We start from the raw sequence: 20,492 nt of genomic DNA on the forward strand, positions 1-20,492 counted from the left end.
AATCGGAGTGAGGAAGCGTTGTATATATCAATCACACCCATCAACCTCTACAAATTGATGGCGGCGAGGGCAGGTGAGAGCTCGCAGTGGAGGATGGTGATGTCAACGACAAACTATGCTCGTGGCGGCGGCAGAGAGATGGAGAGGATTATTAGGGGGGGGAATCCAGTATACCAGTGGTGTTGAATCCTAGTCCGACTCTTCTGCCAGACGCCGGCGATTGTTTTCGTACCTACCACTTCAAAATAGCATTCCGCTTTAATATCGTTTGTTTAAAAAATAAAAAGTAAAATAAATAAAAAAGAAAATTATATTTTATTTAATACATTTTCGGTTTTTTAAATAAAAAAAATGAAAACTCATTTAATAACTATTTTCGTTTAGTAAATATAGTAAATATTTGTAGTTTTACAAAAACAGTTAAAAATGATAATAGTTGTGCATGGACGACTGTTGCTAGCATCCGCTTGCAAACCATCCCGAGGCACGCCATATTCCCTAATGTACAAAATTTCGGAATCTGATATGTGCGGCATTATTGAAAGCTTAAAAGAGTATGTACATAAGCTAGATTTCTGAGTTATATATATAGCCGGAAAGGAGGAGGTCTTTCAAGAGGTAATTATACATGCACAAGCAGAAAGCTTCTTCTTCTCCTAAAAATTGTGACTTTCCTCTAAAATAACTCAAACTCCAGGTGCTCTCCCGTCGCCTTGAACTCCAAATACTTGGTATTCTCCTGAGCAGCAGGCATGTCCGGGATCTCAAAATCGCAATACTCGGGCAGTTCTGGCGGAATGGCGCAGCGTATCAGTGCCCAATTCAGGCCCTCAAAGAACGGATGCTGCTTGATCTCACCGGCCCCTTTCTCTGATCCCAACCGATTCTCTGGCTCCTTTACCAACAGATCTCTGATGAGATCTCGAGCCTGGAAGCTAACATGGGGGTCCTCTGGGAACCTTAGGCTCTGCAACACCACATTGGCCAACGTTTCCTCGTTGTTAATACCTTTGAATGGTGTTCTGCCGTACAGAAGCTCGTAAAGGAAGATTCCAAACGTCCACCAATCAACTGCAGCTCCATGACCCTCTCCTTTGATGATCTCCGGAGCCAAGTACTCATGGGTCCCGACAAAGGAATTGGACCGCGCATCAGTAGGCTCTGCCACAAGCTGTGGCAATGATCTAACATGGGATGCAGGGTCATTTTTGGACTTCTTTGCTTTTGCAGCAGCAGGAAACCTAGGGCTGAAGCATGGGACTTGACAGGAGGGTTCAATGCAGAAGGGCTCGGCGCAGCTAGATTGTGTACACGGACCAGACACTCTTGCACGATAAACATCGCATGAAGGTGATTTCAATAGAGTTGGACTGACAGTGCACCTAAGAGACAGGTCAAAATCTGTGAGCATGATATGACCATCTTCCCGAACTAGAATGTTTTCTGGTTTCAAATCCCGATAAACTACCCCAAGCATGTGTAAATACTCCAAAGCAAGGAGAATTTCCGCAACATAGAACCTGAAAGCAAAAAGGTTTAAATTAGTATTGTAATGGTAAAATTCCAGCATCTAATTTAATACACGAAAAAGTATTAGATCAGAGGACATGAACCTAATGGTCCATTACTCTATTGAATTTGAAGTAAAGCTCTTTAGAGATGACCCGGAAAAAAAAGACAATTCAAGATGTCATGTAGGCATTTCTCAAAGAGAAGAGAAGGTGAATAGCTGACTGGCAAAAACACATTAAATATAATTTTAGTTGGGGACGTGAGTGACAAAGGTGTATACTTTCTTAGACATTCATCTTGTAACCTAATGCTTGACTGCAGATAATGTCTCAATAGCATCCAAAACAAAATGTAGAAGTTCGATACGTACAGGTGTTAATTAAAATAATTCTACCTTGTTGCTGCTTCAGAAAAACACCTTCCAATTTGCTTCTGTCGGAGGACATGAAGATCTCCGCCTGGGCAATACTCCGTAACTAAACATGACAGATTATCTGATGTAAATTGAGTATAAAGCGTAGGGAGAAAAGGATGATCAAGCATCCTCAGTATTTCTCTTTCAGTCTGCGCCCTTGGCATCTTCTTCCTTCTAGCCAAGAATTCATTGTCCATTACCTTTATGGCAAAATGACAGTTCGTACTAATGAGTTCAGCAAGATATACAGTTCCTATGTCTCCACAACCAAGCTTTTTCAAAAGGTTAAAGTGTCTCAAGCCCAAGGATCCATGCTGCAACCGAACATGACGGATGGCCTCCCACCTCACATCCTTTGACATGTGAGGTTTATTGCTATAACTAGATCCACTTACATTGCTCTCGTCACTCAAACTTGTACTACTACTATGATCACCTTGGCTACTTTTTGAGCTTTGGGAGAACTCCCCTCTTTCTTTTGAATTGGAGTTCGTTTTTGATTTCATGATGCCAGCTCCCCCTGTATTGCCAGTCTTCTTGTTGTCCAAGGTGAAGCCTGGTTTACCTGGAGTGCTGTGCACATTACTTGAGTTTATTTCATTAGCAAGACCGTTAAACTGGGGAGACAAAGAACCTTCATTGGATTGTTGTCCAGCACCTTGTATTGCACATTGGCATCTCTCACAGACCAGTTGCCTTGTCTTCTTCTTTAAGATATTCCTATTCCTGCTGGCTTGTTTTACAGAGCGGACGGTATTTCTGGATACTTTGCTTGCCGGATTTACATTCACCAAACTAGATGAAGAAGGTACTACATGCAACTTGACTTTTCGCCCTGGTTTTACTGCTGATACCTTATTCGCTAACTTGGTCTTGGCAGGAACATTTTGAACAAGTCCTGAAGTATTGCCACTTGTAGATTTAAGTTTCTCTTTCTTCCCCAGCTCCGACTTAGTTTTTGTCCGTAACACGGTGTTGGAAGGGCCATTTTCAGCAAGTTCTGAAATATGGTCATTCGTAGATTTATTGTTCTCCTTCTTTCCCATTTCCACCTTTACTGTTTGCTCCCCTACTGTCCTTAACTTGCAACTGGAAGTACTTTCATTTTGCACTATTGTGCTCCCGGAATTATTTTCTGTTTTCCCAATGGCAAATCGAGGAGAAGAATGTCCACTCTGGCTTGATGACTTCATCTTGGACATTTGAGGATGCTCAGACAGCTCCCTGCAAGAATTTGAAATGCTTTCTTCTGGCACCAGAGAGATTTCAACCATATTTCCCCTATCTTCACTTGAGGAGGCGCCAGAGTGACTAGATTGAACAACAACTGCATTGTATAACGTCTTGATCCTCCCAGATTCCGAGGCTCTTGAAGGACTTGTCAATTTTGATAACCGTTTCATAGCAGCCATTTCTGATGCCTTGGTAATAGAGAGCTCTCTTAACGCCTGCTTCAGAGTCGCCGGTTCTGAATTCCCAATCCCTGGTGAGTGAGACACACCCACTGTAATTGGTTTCTTTAAGGCATTTCTATTTAAAGGGCTAGTGCCTACTTGCTTTGAACGATCTGAACCCTTGGATGATGTTTTGATTGCCTCAAAGAGCTTATTAATATCATCTTCTAGAGAATCCTTGTATCCCAGTTTTAGAACAGGAGGAAGCTTCCGATCTTTCTCACCCCTACTCAATCCAGGATTCGTTCGATGTATTCCGTGAGAATATTGACCTGTAATTAGCTCGTCTTTTGCTTCAACAATTTCAGAAGTACCAGAAGACGAAGCCATTTCTAGGGTTACTCAGTCTGATCACGTAATCCAAATGAAGTGCCAAAACGAGGAAGTTTTCAATGATCAGTTCCTTGAGAAGCCTTTCAGGTTTATCACGTCACGAGTTAGACTGTTCCGTGCCTTATAAAACTAAACTCCCCACATCATGCTAAATGTCTTTTCACTGCGGTAAATATAAAATCCATTCCCTGAAATATCAACAGAGTATGAACTATGAAGAACATCAGTCGCCCAACAGCAGATGTTGTTTCTGGTTTGCACTGATTAGTAAAAGCAGAAGTAAGCTACTCAGTGACACACAATAGGACTTCAACAAGCAAGATTCTCAAAAAGATTTCAAACTCAAAACCAATACAACATCTCAACACTATGAGTTCGTTTGGATGTGCTTTTGAAATGACTGAAAACGCTTTCGGTAAAAATGTTTTTGGAACCAATTCTTAATAAAAATGCAAGTAAATTCTGGAAAAGCACTTAAAGTGCTTCCTGGAAAAAGCACAAGTTGGAACCAAAAAACATTTTCTCTAAAAGTGCGTTCAATAATTTTAAAAGCACATCCAAACGAGTCCATTTCCCCGCGCCCTCACCACTCGGGTTAACCCCAAGAGCTTAGTCACAGCATCATTTTCGTTACTCGGTTACAATGGAACAAAATCGAACACTTGACCTAGCCTAATCCTAAATCCATTTCACCACCCTCCCTCGCCACTCAATCTAAACCCCAAGAGCTTTAGACAAAGCATCCTTTCAACACCACACAAAAAATCATATCTTTCCGACCGTAACACCGGCACGAAACAGATTTCCAATCAATTTGATGGTGTGTAACGAGCATTTTTTATTTTCCATAATTTCACTTTCCTCTACTTAAACTAACAAATCATAAACTACATGAAAGCTACACCAAGTTCCCGTCTTTCATTTTCTTCAAGCTATAATTTAATAATTTTTTGCACATCACCAAGGAAAAAATAATCACCAATAAATTTTTCCCACCAAACAAATCAAACTTAATAAAAAACACAAATCCAATAAACAAAAAAAACTAAAATTAATTCAAGAAAAAATAAAATAAATTGAAAATGCAGAGCTTCATTGAGCTCCTGAAGCTCCAGGGGCTCAAATCTCGAGACACGAACACGCTCAAAGCAAGCCCAGATCAGAGAAACGCGAAGAACAGTACCTGATCGTGCTTCTTCTACAGACGCATTGGAGCAATATTCGGCGAGCAAATCACAAATCTGAGAAATGGCGAAAGATTGGACAAACTCTGAGAGCCCTAAAAACCCTAGAAAGTGGAAACCCTTTGGGGGTTGGTGCTGAGAGAGATGCCGTGACAACTATGGGGAGAGAGATAGAGATGAGGAGGGGGGAAGCGGTAGGAGGACTGATGGCATCATGGCGGAGCTAACAAACAAAACACTGTTTTCTCTTTCCTTCCTGGTTGCACTGATTATTTTGAAGGAATGTGGGTCCCGGTCCCACCGTATACGTTGTCGGGTCCACCGAAAAACTTGATGAGAAAACCATGGGAAGGAAGGTAAACAAAAGGCTCCGTATTTTCTATATAAATACTTGTCGTTTTAATTATAGAAAAATTAACTTTAAGTTTTAACGAAAATAATAAAAATATGTTGTAAGTGAGTAGTATTAGGTTTGATTTTGTAAAGAAAAATAATAATTTTTCTTTAAAATGAACAGTACCAATAATTTTTCATTAAAATTCTTCTTAATTATTTGTGTAAGCGAATTTTGAACGAGTAAACGCACGTCATTTCAATTTTTTATCCATTCTGGTCGCCCACGTATAACACATTATCTAATAACGAAATATACATAATGACATGTTGATTTATAAAAGTAAACTAGTTTGTTTGGAATGAAAGCTACAAGTACATAGGACTTTTATACTTTTGTATTTTTATACGATGTAGATAGTGGTAAAGTTGGTGAGGCACGTGGACTTGTCCCAACCAATTTAAATCATTTAATGCATGAGATACTGGACAAATAAGTTAGCCAAGGTATTTTCTATAAATTGATGGTTCACTTAATATTAACATTGACTGAACCAAATTCATGGTTTACCTAACATTTTATATTGTATTATATATATACACACACACACAGATTGCTTAAGGGAAGGGATTCCCATTTTTTGAAAAAAATAGGGATTAGATGTGGGACCCACTCCACATCAAATTTCAACGATCCGAACCGTCTATTTTGTTACTCTCGATTCATAGATCATCCTTGCAAAATATTAGCTAAATCGAAAATATTTAAGACATCTAATTGGGTTCAAAGAAATGAACGAATACTTTATTATATAAAAAAAATGAAATTTGATCTTGATAATTAAATAGACAAATGGTTTCGGATGAATTGAATTTTTGTAAGGATGATCTATGAATCGAGACTAACAAAATAGACGGTTTGGATCGTTGAAATTCGATGTGAAGTCGGCCCCACGCCTAATCCCTATTTTTTTCAAAAAATGGGGATCCCTTCCCTTAAGCAATTTGTATATATATATGTGTGTGTGTGTGTGTATTTTACAGGTTTAATCTAAAGAACGATATGAGACAAAAATTGCTTTACAAGTCGTTTATAGTTCATTTGGTTAAGAGCATTAGCCTTTGTATCTGATATCTTGTGTTTGAATACATCTTTGTTGTTTAATGTAGATTATCCTATCGTTTGTCAAAAGAAAAGCATATGAGACAAAATATGCAATATCATATGTCAAACCCCATCTCATAATTTACTTGCTAATTAAGTAACTAATAACCCTACCATGATTATGTGTCAACAAAGTTGCCACCATGTTACAAGGATGCACCATAAAAAAGGGCTCTACCAAGTAATTCTAGTCTTGATTAATAAGAGTGATTGATTGCAAATGACGTTTTACTCCATTGGCGGAAATTAATAATGTTTATACATCAAAGTCCAAGTTCGATCCTCATCGATTCTTCTTCCCATAACATTTAACAATTTAATCCATTAATGTAGTCATTTGTTAAACATAAAAGGAGTTTCGAAAGGGATTCGAACATTGCTCAAAGGGTTTCGAGAAGAATTCGAACATTGTTCAAAAGATTTTGAGAGTATTCGAGTACTGTTCGAGAAGGCGATCCAAATAAAACATTGTCATATGAAATTTTTCCTCCCAACTTTAGGTTTAAATAGCATTGAAGAAAATGGTATGATTTATGTACCATGTCGGTTGAGAATCCACCATCCACCCATTGAGATTGAGATATGACCAAACCACTAAATTTTGCATCAGTAAATGCCATGTCTTTTGGATGTTTCTTATTAGGGTAAATAATTGAATACAATGTCAGTGACTCAGTATTCCGCAGGAAGATATTATTTACTGCAATCGCCACAGAAACGAATCACGTACAATTTTGTGTGGCCATGGACCGTCTGGTTTCTTTCGACTTCAATACCCCCACACCTGACCACACACTAAGTACAATAATGATCTTTCTTCTTCTTGGAATTGGAACGAAATTTGAAGTCGGTTTGTCCAAATGGAATGAGATTCGCTCTAGATTCTTATGTTTGAAATCCGTGGATCGAGACATCTCACCGCTCAAAAGACTGAGAAAGAGATACAGGTTATTCAAGTTTTACGATTTTTATGAAGTGAATCAGTGATCATTCTTTGAACGTAATTATGTAAAAACTAGACCACACTAATAATATGTTTGGTCATATAGTTAGTTACTAACCAAAATCGTAAACCAAATCAAACCATAAATAACGAATGAAAATCGTGTAATAACAAGTCTAATTGAACCATTGCGAACAATCACATCCATCGATATACGCATGCATGTACAAATACAACCATAAAACAGTGTACATTATGAAGTGGAGCCATCGATCTCACATGGTACATATGCCAACTTCACTCCTTGGCCGGCCGAAAGGGATGGTGGTGGGTGTTCGTATTGGCCCCTCCTCAGTCCCCAACTTGAGCAGTGAACATGGGAAGCCATGATTAGCATATAAAGTGACCAATTAATTTGGTAATCCCAAGTCCTTAGGCACCTAAAGTGAAGCCATCAAATCTTCTTTTCTTTCCTTTTTCTCTCCTTATTCTATGCTTGGTAGATAAAAAGCAATTTGCTTTTGGGATATCAAAAGGTTTTGGATGAAATGATATTGTTGAAACTTGAAAGCCAGCCTTCTAACTACTTCCATTAGGCAAAAGATTTGGTATAAGATAACAATGATTAAGCTTTGGATCCCTTTTTTTATAATTCTTCTTTTGATCGACATCAATTGTACTTCAACACCATTTGATTCTTTGATGGTTGATGGGAAGAGACCATCTATTAAGACCATCTCCAATCCTGACCTAAAACCTAAAAATATTTAGCCCAGAAACAGCTTTTCTACTCCAACCCTTTTGGCCTAAAATTTTAGCCCCAGATTATCAAAAAATGAATTAAGGCTAATTTTTTTTAAATTAACTTTTAAAAAAAAAAAATTATGTAGACTATCCTAAATTAATTTTATGAACATTTTAACCTAAAAATATTTAAATTCCGATAAATTTTGAAAAATCACTAAATCAATACATGAAAATCATGATAAACCACATAAACTTAAAAAAAAAAAAAATTATTCTAGCCATTGGAAAAAAATATTTAAATTCCGATAAATTTTAAGATTATTCTAGCCATTGGATTTAAATTTGGACCGTTAGATTTGATTATATTTGATTTAAGCCGTTGGATTCAATAAATATATAAATATAAAAAAAATTGAATGTGGACCGTTGGATTAACCAACGGTCCAATTACCACCACCACCCGATGAAGAAAAGTAGCCGTTGGCTACAGAACAATGCCCACTTTTCACTCTCATCCGTGGGTCCCAACAACTTTTGTGGGCTAAATTTGTGACCTATATTTACCTTCATTTTAGGTTTTAGGTTTTAGATTTGGTTCAGGTTTTGGGTTGGAGTGGATTTAGGGAGGAAAAAAAGAAAAATTTAGGTTATAAGCCACCATTGGAGATGCTCTTAGGAAAATATCATTGTCGCCACTTAAGACCAACTCCAAACAACGCGACTCATACCCAAATATTTGGAGTCAAACCTAAAAATTGTCATCCGACAACAAAACTTAAACCTAACAAATTTGGATTTTGACCCAAATGAAAAACCAGATTTGGGTTTTTATTTGGCGGACCCAAATGTTGGGGGCCACCCTTTTATAAATAAAAAAAACGTACGGGACTTTGGATCTGATGGCTAACAGTTAGGCCTCATGTGTCACGGGGGCCCGCTTGTCCAACGGTAACGATCCAAATCAAATATGCGTCTTTCAATTTCTGGATGTTGGCTATCAATGGTCTATATCAAAATCTTTTTTTTTTTGGGCAAACTTTTGAATTTGATCTAATGGTCGAGTTTTATTACCCAATGGCTGAAATTTAAATCCAACGGTCAAAATAATAACATAAATTTTTGTGTATTGAAGTTTGGTTAGTAGAGTGGTTGGTTGGTGTCGTTTGTTTGGTTTTTTTAATTTTTGTCGGAATTTAAACTTGGTTAAGTTAAAACATTCGTACATTAAATTAAGATAAAATAACTCAAACTTTCAATTTTGGGTCTAAATCCTAACGGAATTCACAACAGAGCTTAAATCCTAATTTTTTTATCATATGGGCTATCTTCCGACTACCCTATCATCACATTGACTATTAATCCAATTAGGCCTTATACTTATATATCCAATCTGTCTTTAATGAAACATCGAGTGATACGAAAAATTAATATGTGATATTAAAAATAGAAGATCTAGCAGTTAAGGACATCAAATCTAATAGCTAACACAACCATAACAATAAGTGTTACGTAGCACTCAAGCCAAACTCTAATATATTCGACTTCATTTCTCCCATCTCTCTTCTTCTTATTTCCCATGTCTTTTACCTTCATTTCATTTGCATAAGCAGGCTTTTGACTCTGGATAACCTAAGCTCAACATGATTCGAACACTTTTTTTGGTGAAAGATTAGTAATATATTTGAGTGAACTGGGCTTTGACTCATTTTCATAGATCCAATTGACTATAACCCAATCAAACGCCACCTCAGGGCCCATATTTGAGTGAACTGGGCTTTGATCATAGTGCTGCTGCTGCTGTTGTTTACAAAGCGTAAGCATTTTTGTTCACTACCTTATTTATCACAATTTAATGAGTTTAAATTTTAAAATTTGTATTTGTCCAATGTCAACAACATAGATATCGAAAGTTAAACTCATATAATGGTAATAAATAGGATGATGAACATCATCATCATTTGAGGGTGATGAGAAAAATATTTGTTCATGAAGAGAGTGATAACAGGAATAAGTGTTGGTTGGTGAACAACACATGGGGTACAGAATGGGGTGAAGAGGTCACATGTTGGCCACCACATCTTACAAATTTAGAGGAAAAATTAGCCTTTCCATACCAATTTGGGCAATAAAAACATCTCATCTCAACACCAATTTGCGAAGTGTGAGACTTTTGGATTTGATCTTTCTTAAATTCGAGTAGAGAAAAAAAAAAGGCAATTTACAATGTCAAGTGCCACGCTTTGTCAACACGTGACACTATCAAACAAAAAGTCAGATGAAATATGCATTACGATGAAAAAAAAAGGAAATTTCATTACCTAGATTTTTTTTTTCTTTGTACAAGGTAAACATTTCTATTACCAACAACCCAAGTTTACACAACAAAGATCCAAAGTCAGTTAAATAAGTACAAGCAAAATTGGAACAATAAAGTTAAACAAAAAAGAATTCAAGCCCAAACTAGAAACTAGCAAAAGAAACCCTAATCTTTTGCTTCCACCACCACTGCTATAGTGAACCAACACGATCTGCAAGCGACGAATGCCTCTCCAATCGCATCAACCAGCTGCAAGCAACTTTTTGAACGCAGCCACAAAGGAAAAAAGCAGTCACAAAGTGGAAGAAGCCTGTGGCAATACCCGAGCAATGTTGCCGACAAAGGCAGCAGCCAGTGAGAAAGTGGTGGTGTTGTGAACCCCGGAGCTCTACACACTCCTGATAAGCCGCACCAAATCGCAATGAACAGTGATTGCAGATCGAAGTGGAGATGGTCGAAGACGACGAACGCCGTTGTGGTGTGAGAGACAAGCCAAATCGAGGTGGGGAGCAGGGGGAAAAGCAAAATCAGGGAAGAAAAGAGGAGACAAAGGGCAGGAGGAAGGGATTGCCACCGCCCCTAACCGAAGCTAACCGAAGCTATGAACGATGGCTGGGAAGTGGTTGATTTGACGAAAATGCTCTCAATTTGATAGAGATTTCTCATAAAAGAGTCAAAATGATTGACAATAGACAATCTCAGAAATCATTTTTATCGATTTTAAATTTCAATGATCATTTTTAACTAAAAATTATTCTTTTTTCATTAAGAAATATTTATGAATTTTTTTTTGGGAAGAAAACGCACAGCGTTCCGCTAGCAGAAGGACTATGTTCGTACGAATTCCAATTTCTGTACAAAAAAGAACATTGAAACGGTGGCCACGGATGTGGGTCCTTTTATCCATGAGCTATTGACATTTAACAAATATGATGGTAACTATCATCACTGCTGACGTCAATGTTTCCGGAAAGCGACCGTTTCTAGCCACGATTTGCCGGTCGTCCACGTAAGAAAATATTCCTAGAAACTAGCATTACCATAATTAAGAAATAAAATAAACGAAAAAAAAGGGGGGAAAAGAAAAGAAAAGAAAAGAAAAGAAACTCAATTTATTTGAGTTAATAGTTTGAATATTAATATTGGCAATTTGGACAAGTGTAACTTACGGCCCATGAACGTGGGCTTCTTTCCGGCACTATGCACTTTCCATTTTCCTCATAAAGTAATTCAACCCAAAAAATAAATAAAATAATAAATAAATAAAAGAGCAAAACGGCCATGATAAAAGACAAGGGCTTTTCAACTGTGTACCGACTCTGAAAAATAGGATCAAATTGTGTTCACACTGCAAAACCCCATGGACCTACTATCTAAGATTCAAGAAAAATTCCGCATAAGAAAAATTATTTAGTGACAAAATAGTTATGCATAAACGGTTTTTAAATATTGAATAGCCTCTTCAGCGATAAAAAAAAAATCATTTAATGGTCATCATCAAAAAATTTTAGTGATCATTTTGTATTTTCTATCTCGGTAAATTTAATTTTCAAAAATTTAATAAGCACAATATAAATGAACGTGGCTTGAGTTACTCACTCAATTCGATATATGTTGAAGCAAAGAAATGAATTCGACTTTCAATTATTATCCGGCCATTTTTGTGAGAATTAGAAGGAAGGAGTTCGTCTATATCAATCTTTCTTGTGCATTCAACTTCAGACAAAAATTAAAAGTTGATATTTATTTTTTATTCTAGACATCAAACGATATATTATTATGGGAAAATGAGGACTATATTTATCATTTAAAAATGAAATTTCAGAAAATTGCAATATCTTTTTTAATTATGTTAGAAAGTTCTTTTGGCAAGTAACATTAAAGAACAAAATCAGTTTACGGATCGGATCGGTTGTCGTGGCGATTGCGCAGTCAGCAGTGATCAACGGTCTAAGGTCCGCCACGTGGAAAATCCCGTTTTCATGGAGGGACGTCAGAGGTTAGACCAATGAGGAGGCACCAGTTGCCCTATAAATAGCTGACCAATCCCCCAGCTCACAAAACCTCATCGCATTCCTCTCACTTGCTCACTAGCAGCATCCAAAGCGAAGAAGAAGAATCGAAACGCGCGTTTTGCCTTATCGATCAGCTATCAATGGGGGCGAAGAACTTCAAGTACGTGATCCTCGGCGGCGGCGTCTCAGCTGTAAGTTTCTCTGCGATCGATTCTTGTCCGTTTGATCAAAGTTTGTTGATTCGTGCTTTTCTCTAAGAATTGACCCCAAAATATGAATTTTCGATCTTTTTTTTCGAAGTTTTCTTTCGATCCTGATGAGGTTTTACATAATTCTGGCTTTGAATTTTGAAGTATTTTCATAGATCTAGTATAATTATTTGAATTTCTTTTTATGATTTTTGAAATTTTGAGTACTTGATGTTCTTAAAGTCAATGCGTTTCTGTATATAATTATGCGCTTTAAAAACTGTTTTTGTGATAATTTTGTTATACTGTGAAGCCTTGATCATTATTAATGCTTTATATGTGTTTGGTTTTGAAATTTATAGGGATATGCAGCTCGGGAGTTTGCCAAACAGGGCCTTAAGCCAGGCGAACTAGCGGTCATTTCCAAAGAGGCGGTATGTTTTCTAGTGCTCGCTTTCGAGTGTGTTTGTATGCAGTTGACTGAATATTTGAGATATTTTTGTGCAAAGTTATAATTTATTGGGGTATTAATGCAATTAGTTGTGAATTTTGGGAACGAGAATAGAAAATGCGAATTGCGGTAGTATGCATGAGTATGGATGACTGTTTGCTTAAGTGATGATCAATGTTTAAAAAATATCAGTTTCGGTGGAAATATCGATATGCATATTTGTGGAAATATCGATGGATATATCGATATCGGTTGCCTTTGATAGAAACGATGGAAATTTGCTCAAAAACGTGGAAATTTAAAATAAACTGTAGGGATTATCATATGGGCAATTTGTCGATAGTTAACCAATATGTCGGAAATATCGACAAAATCTGTCTATTTTAGCCGAAATTTAAGAGTTTCTCCAAGAGATCAGAAATATCTTTTTTTCTGATTTTTTTGATATTTCCGTGAAATGATCGTATCGAAGAAATTTCGGGGATGAACATTAAACTTTGGTTAAGGTACTTTTATTGTGCTATTCATGTCGATGCTCATTGCTTGCTAACTGTATACTTTCTGTACTTCATATTATTACTGCTGTTTAAAGTTCGTTATCCTCTAATGGCTGTAGAATTTAATTTTGTTTTATTAGGTATTGCATAGGTAACTTCTCATATGTTCTTAAATTTCGTTTCTTTTATTTCCAGGTGGCTCCCTATGAACGTCCTGCACTCAGCAAGGCTTATCTCTTCCCCGAGTGTAAGTGGTGTTACTTTAGTTCCAAACTTTTAGTGCTTAAAGTAAGCAGAATTGTGTCCTATGACCTCTAGATTCATACCTACACCTGATACTTCAACGAAGAGCAACCTCGTTTTTAAGTTCATCACAATCTCTGACATTGTAACTTACTGTTGGGATTGGTATTGCAGCTCCTGCTAGACTTCCCGGGTTTCATGTCTGCGTTGGAAGTGGAGGAGAGAGATTGCTTCCTGACTGGTACAAGGAGAAAGGTATGTTTGTCTTCTACACAGTAGAGAATATACCAATTATGATTGGAGAACGGAGAGAGTTTTCCTGAAGTATTTAGAGACGGTTAAAACCATTATTACTTGTCGTTGTCCCATGCTCAATTCTCTTCCATTTCTGAGTCTTTTAGATTGCATTATTCTCATGGAAGCATAATTTACAATTTCAGGGATAGAATTGATTCTTAACACTGAAATAGTTAACGCTGATCTTCCCGGGAAGACTCTTGTCAGTGGATCTGGGGAATCCTTCAAGTACCAGACTCTTGTCATTGCCACTGGCTCAACTGTAAGCAACTCTAGGAATTTTCGATGCCTTAGCTTTGTATGTCCTGCCCACTTGTATACATAATCAATGCGTTTTTCTTTTTTGTAGGTTATAAGATTGACAGATTTTGGTGTCAAAGGAGCTGATGCCAAAAACATCTTCTATTTGAGAGAAATTGATGATGCCGATAAACTCTACGAAGCAATTAAAGCAAAGAAGAATGGGAAGGCTGTGATTGTTGGAGGAGGGTACATTGGTCTCGAGCTTGGTGCAGTTTTGAAAATTAACAATTTAGATGTTAAAATGGTTTACCCTGAACCATGGTGCAGTAAGTGAATACTGCGTCAAGCTTTGTTTCGTGTGTATATGCGTGTTGTGTGTGTAATACACTCTTTCGATTCTATGTACCTCATTTCCCTAATTTTTCCTAATTCTTGTAGTGCCTCGACTTTTCACTTCTGGTATTGCTGCTTTTTATGAGGGCTATTATCAAAACAAAGGAGTTAAAATCATCAAGGGAACAGTTGCGACTGGATTTACTGCTGACTCAAATGGAGAGGTAAATACAGTCGCTTGTTTTGGTAGTCATGATCCGATGTAACTGTGCTTCCGAATGTTGACTTTTGTTATAATGTAGGTCAAGGAAGTGCACCTAAAGGATGGCACCGTGCTTGAAGCTGACATCGTTGTTGTTGGTGTTGGAGGCAGGCCCCTGACAACATTGTTCAAGGGACAAGTCGAAGAGGAGAAAGGCGGCATTAAGGTTATGCAACTTCCGAAATCACTTGATTCCTTCCCCTTTTCCCATATCTTTAATCATTCTTTGTGATGCTTGGAGTTCTTAACAGTATCAATCTTCGTAGTCTTGATTGGTTAATCACACAGATAAGCGCTTGTTTTGACCACATATTAAGTAAACAATAGCGAAAGGAAGGTTTAAGGATTTAATCACTTGAATTCTTTGCGAGTTTTAGAGATTATTTAAAGTGTTAATCGTGTTTTCAATTTCAACATTTGATTAGTAATCCCATTTCTTTAGTTAACGTTTCATGGCATCCATTTCAATATGTGCCGGTTGATTGCAGACGGATGCTTTCTTCAAAACAAGTGTTCCGGATGTATATGCTGTGGGCGATGTCGCCACTTTTCCTTTGAAGTTGTACAATGAGATTAGAAGAGTTGAGCATGTCGATCATGCACGCAAATCTGCTGAGCAGGCTGTAAAGGCCATCAAGGCAAGCGAGGAGGGGAAGACAGTTGAGGAGTACGACTACCTTCCATACTTCTATTCCCGCTCCTTCGATCTTTCATGGCAATTCTACGGTGACAATGTTGGTGAAACCGTGCTCTTCGGAGACAGTAATCCTGCGACACCAAAGGCGAAGTTTGGAACATACTGGATCAAAGACAGGAAGGTGGTCGGAGCGTTTCTGGAAGGCGGCACTCCGGAGGAAAACCAGGCTATTGCCAAAGTTGCGAAGGCCCAACCTCCGGTTGCGAGTTTAGATCAGCTTGCTGCGGAAGGTCTCTCTTTCGCTTGTAAGATCTAAACCTTCATGTGATTGGAAAAATAAATGGTTTTGTTGCTTGTGATGAAGGTCTAGTGATAGCTTTTGCTTTTGGTTTTCATCGAGTGGTTTCCATATTGTAATTTGGGATTTTAGTTGCATGAATTTCTCATTGTTCAGAGTTTACAGAGGTTATTGTCATTTGTAGTTGTTAAAGAGTGTTAAGAATTTCTGACAAAAATATAATACAATATAATAACAAATGGTTTTTGCATCGTCTCTTGCAATAAAGCCCGACACTTGTTGTGCTATAGGGGGTGAATAGTAATTAGTGGGATAGTAAGCAAATTGACGACAATATTGGTATTAATTATTAGTAAGTGGCCTAAATTGGATTGAAATGGCTTGGAAACCCATGTCTAAGGATGGGTTCGAAGTTCCCCCCTCTTACTTTGTTATGGATCCGAAATTCATATTCAATCATGGTACACTTTGCGGCGCCATAATAGACATGAATATTCAATTAAATTGGACTTATGATATCCAATTTGGTCCACCAAATAAGGATCTACATTCTTCAAATCCATCCCCTTACAAATCTGTTGTTTACAACATTTTCATCTTGTCAACCACCACGAGATGGCTTAATGGTTGGGATGCAGTCTTTATTTCATATAGCTTGTTCTAGGTTTGATTCATGATGCTGAGATTCACCCGATAGTGGTATGGGGATAATGAAATGTCTCTGTAAGTCTTTCTGGTTCCCATAAGAGTGGGCCGCCATGACTTTACCACCACTTGGTCCTTTAGAAAAAATGTCTCAAAGATTATTCTAAATTTGATTCAGAATTTGAATCCGAACAGCTTGTTTGCGTATATATTTTTCTTTTGAACAGTTAGGATCTCTCAGTCCACGAGCTCTTGTTTGCGTATGTATTTTTTCTTTTGAACAATTAGGATCTTTCAGTCCACGAGCTCCGGACATAGAAATCCGGAGAAGATTGATTCGACTTTCACAACCTTAATGTGTATCGCATTTGAATAGTTAGAATTTGTTGTGAGACAGATGACAGTCTCCATCGTTAATAACTCAAAAAACTGATCAAAGAAATCATTTGGGGTACGATTAACTTCTCTTGGCACCGAGTCCTGATGCCTAATACAGCTTCCAAGTCATAATATGCTATCAAACATTCGTAACCAAAATAAATTAAGCGATATAAACCATCGATTTGGAAGAGCAGTCGGCAAATAAGATGATAGAAGCTAAAAGCCATTACGACAAACATTCATAAACTTCGATAGAAATGATGATTCAAATCCACCACAATTGCATAAAACCATAACGAACTACATATTTGATTGTACTCAGGTCTTCTACTGGCTAAGAACCAAAAACCATACATTCCACTGAATAAAAATTCTATTTAACTCGAATGGTGAAAACCGGGATGTATGCACTCCAAACGCTCTAGTCAAAGAGACTGAAGCCCATGTCCTGCAGCAAGGAAAAAACGAGGAATATAAGAAAACTATACAATCGACGGATGAAAAATTGGCTGATGTCTCCTAGAGTGTTTGGTGATACAATCAGAGTAGGAAGACTATCGGTAGCAGTCAAGGAACGTGCATCCGAATGTGCCACAACTCAAAGAAAGGCAAATGGCTATTGAATTGACATGACCATACTAACAGAAGGTTGCTGTCATGCACATATACAACTGATGGAAGCTATTGAACATAAATACTTCTTAAGAAACAATGGCAATGGAATTGGATTAGCAGTAACTGAAGCACAAAAACCAATCTTAATGAGATTATCCAGATAACTTACATCATCGGATTCCTCTTTCTCCTCGACCTTCTCCTCTTTCTTTGCCTCAGCTGCAGCAGGAGCAGCGGCAGCTCCACCACCACCACCAGTTGCAGCAACTGCAACAGCACCACCTCCACCAGCTGGTACGGAGGCCAACTTTTCCCTTCCGGAGGCAATTAGCTCTGTGATGTCCTTACCCTTGACTTCGGAAAGCAGAAGTTGAATCCTGTCATCATCAGCCTCGGCGCCAACTGCAAACATACCAAGTTTTCAGACTCAATAATTAATATAACCTTGACCTTGTACAAACACAATACTATGATCCCTAATGTTAACATCCAAGTAGAAGGCACGGACAACATATTCATTCAATAACTCAAATGCAATTATTAAACTACTGTCCTCATGGACCTCCTTTGGTTTCTAGGATTGGATTGGAATGGATAACCCACTTTATTATCATTCATTTCTACCTTCAATATACTTTTAACTCAGGTGTTATCCAATCCAATCCTAGAGACCATATGAGGCCGAGAAGCCATCACAGAGAGAGAAGCGTATGCAGCCAAACAGAAAATTTTGGGAAACATGGATATCATAACAGACATTCAATTGCTTCTTCTTAACCAAAGAAAAAAAAGACATATAAGCCCGTTGTACATACAGTAATGCAGAAAAGGCAATCATTATCGTCAGAATTCAACACCGAAAGATAACATATCCCGAAAACCCAACCTTGTCATTTCCAAACATTCATATTCACAAAGATTAAGTCGACTCATTACAACTACTCATATTTTAGGGGTCGAAACCCTAAACCCACATAGAAAATACAAATACAGAAATGGGATTTACAAATCAAGGTGCGATATCGCACTACGAAACCAAAAAGTCACAATCTTTGATGCGGTTAATAATTTGGGTTATAAACAGAAGGAGCAACAAAATCACAGTAAGGTAAAAGGAAAATTACCGGAGCCAAGGATGTCCTTGAGATCTTCGGCGGTAGGGGTGGTCTTTCCGCCCAACACAGCCAACAAGTATGCAGCGACCACCTTCATCTCTGCCTGTCAGAAACCAAATTAATCAGTAACAATGGCTATCTCTCCAATCCACACACAGCAAGAGAGAGAGAGAGAGAGAGAGAGAGAGTACTTGAGAGGGCTCTGGATCTGCGGAGTGTGGAGAGAAAGGGGAAATTTGCAGCCGAATGCGAACTGATGCAGGGACTGCGAAATGAGGTTTTATGCAGAGCCGCTGCTAGGGTTTTGATCGGATTGCAACACTTAACGGACCCGGGTTTGGGCCGGATTTGGTAACTGCTAGCCCATTCTAGGTTTTTTTTAACATTATACCATTATCGATATGCAGAAATAACTCATTAAAAACATTAAATAAAAATTATTGCACACACATATTTGCTAGTGAAAGACTTCAAAGGAAGCGACTCAAGTTTTTTTGTCATGAGAAATTTTATTTGGATTCATGTAACTTCTCTCTACGTCAAATTTTAATTTTAATTGTGAATTATCTTTTTTTTATCCTATGGTACAATTACCATAAAGTATAAGATAAAATTATTAATAAAACAAAAATTTATTAATAAACCCACAACAAATAATCAAACCCAAGCATGACATCAAACCCTACAATCTCATAATATTTATTGTATGTTTATTCTAGCTAAAACCCTAAGACACTCTCACAAAGAAAACAAGTTTTTTTGGCTGATAGATGATGATTTTGAAGGTTTGAATCCTCCAATTAAAGTAAAATCGATTTATTCAAGTTTTTTTTCATTTGATTTCAATTTTTTTTAGGATTTAGGAACAAAATCAGCACATTTTCCAAAGCATTATTACTAGTAAAAACATATATAAGATTAAAAAATTCATTTTTTAAAATTATCTATATGAGATTAAGAAAAAATAGCAAATAAAGGATTGCCATCAACGATGTGCATGCAGTTGCAGCAACGGTGGTGAGCCCACAAGGACCTTCTCCCGTGATTAATAATAATAATCATAATCGCAATATTGAAAGGATGAACTTGGGCTACAATGAAGAGCACCATTCATGGCCATGTTGTCACCCAGAAACATATATGAGATTAAGCAAAATCAGTAAAAAAAAAAGAGGATTACATACGAGACAAATATGTGAGAGAGACCAATTTTCAGTTTTTATTTTTTAGATGGGTGTAAAGATAAATTTCAATTAGTTTGTGAGGATAGTTTAGGTAATAAATTTGGGTTTAAAGAGATATTAATAGTTTAATTAAAAGTAATATGGATGTAGAGAGTAAGTTGAGTGTAGAAATAGGTGGTATCATGGGTTCAAATAAAATTGCCCTTTTGGCATTTGTGTAAAATCGATTAGTGGTCAAGATGGATCATAATTAATCTAATTGATATTGGATTTATTGAATTCAAGTGATAAATTTTTGTAACAGAAAAATGACTACGTAGATGATGAATGGTTCAGATTATAAGATCACATTTGCGGTGAGTCTCGATTCAAGTCATATCCACATAATGATTGAATTCAACTCATACATTTTGGTAATGGAAAAATGACGTAGATGATTAATGGTTCGGATTCTCCTTCTTCTTTACAGTTACCGAGTGAGCTAGGAAATGTTGAAGACTGCCGAGCTGCCATGGTGGTTTTGCTGGTCTCGTCAATGGCAAAGTGTAGATTTTGGTGCCCAATGTAAAAAATCTCATTATTTTTAAGTAAAAGTGATGCTTAATGTGGCGGTTGATGGTTAAATTCCTAGATTGTCAAGTGTGAAGCATTCAACTTTCAACTTCCAAGAATATAGAAAGATAAA

The 20,492-nt window shown here is 37.3% G+C and overlaps 3 protein-coding genes across 5 annotated transcripts; 1 reads left to right on the plus strand and 2 right to left on the minus strand.

Moving 5' to 3' along the window:
- Positions 1 to 101: 101 nt before the first annotated feature.
- On the minus strand, positions 102 to 5,123 carry LOC126599910 (serine/threonine-protein kinase D6PKL1-like). 3 transcript variants are annotated; one of them, XM_050266381.1, is made up of 4 exons: positions 4,898 to 5,123; positions 1,907 to 3,902; positions 629 to 1,520; positions 102 to 238 (listed from the first exon to the last, which is right to left on the minus strand). In XM_050266381.1, exons 2-3 carry the CDS (start codon positions 3,709 to 3,711, stop codon positions 677 to 679), a joined length of 2,649 nt encoding a protein of 882 aa, XP_050122338.1. In that variant the 5' UTR covers positions 3,712 to 3,902; positions 4,898 to 5,123; the 3' UTR covers positions 102 to 238; positions 629 to 676. The 3 variants fall into 3 exon arrangements, with proteins under 3 accessions (XP_050122338.1, XP_050122336.1, XP_050122337.1); XM_050266379.1 differs by lacking the exon at positions 102 to 238 and having other exon boundaries at positions 512 to 1,520; XM_050266380.1 differs by lacking the exon at positions 102 to 238 and having other exon boundaries at positions 512 to 1,520; positions 1,907 to 3,974.
- Positions 5,124 to 12,443: 7,320 nt separating this feature from the next.
- LOC126599571 (monodehydroascorbate reductase-like) lies at positions 12,444 to 16,117 on the plus strand. The gene is made up of 9 exons (XM_050265965.1): positions 12,444 to 12,609; positions 12,969 to 13,040; positions 13,750 to 13,801; positions 13,972 to 14,052; positions 14,238 to 14,356; positions 14,444 to 14,663; positions 14,776 to 14,894; positions 14,973 to 15,098; positions 15,421 to 16,117. The coding sequence occupies exons 1-9, from the start codon at positions 12,559 to 12,561 to the stop codon at positions 15,883 to 15,885; spliced, it is 1,305 nt and encodes a 434-aa protein (XP_050121922.1). The 5' UTR covers positions 12,444 to 12,558; the 3' UTR covers positions 15,886 to 16,117.
- Positions 16,118 to 17,119: 1,002 nt separating this feature from the next.
- On the minus strand, positions 17,120 to 18,980 carry LOC126599572 (60S acidic ribosomal protein P2-1-like). The gene is made up of 4 exons (XM_050265966.1): positions 18,815 to 18,980; positions 18,633 to 18,726; positions 17,678 to 17,910; positions 17,120 to 17,341 (listed from the first exon to the last, which is right to left on the minus strand). The coding sequence occupies exons 2-4, from the start codon at positions 18,718 to 18,720 to the stop codon at positions 17,315 to 17,317; spliced, it is 348 nt and encodes a 115-aa protein (XP_050121923.1). The 5' UTR covers positions 18,721 to 18,726; positions 18,815 to 18,980; the 3' UTR covers positions 17,120 to 17,314.
- Between the last annotated feature and the right edge of the window lie 1,512 nt (positions 18,981 to 20,492).

The sequence above is a fragment of the Malus sylvestris genome, chromosome 14 (assembly GCF_916048215.2).
Source record: "Malus sylvestris chromosome 14, drMalSylv7.2, whole genome shotgun sequence".
NCBI classification, from domain to species: Eukaryota; Viridiplantae; Streptophyta; class Magnoliopsida; order Rosales; family Rosaceae; genus Malus; species Malus sylvestris.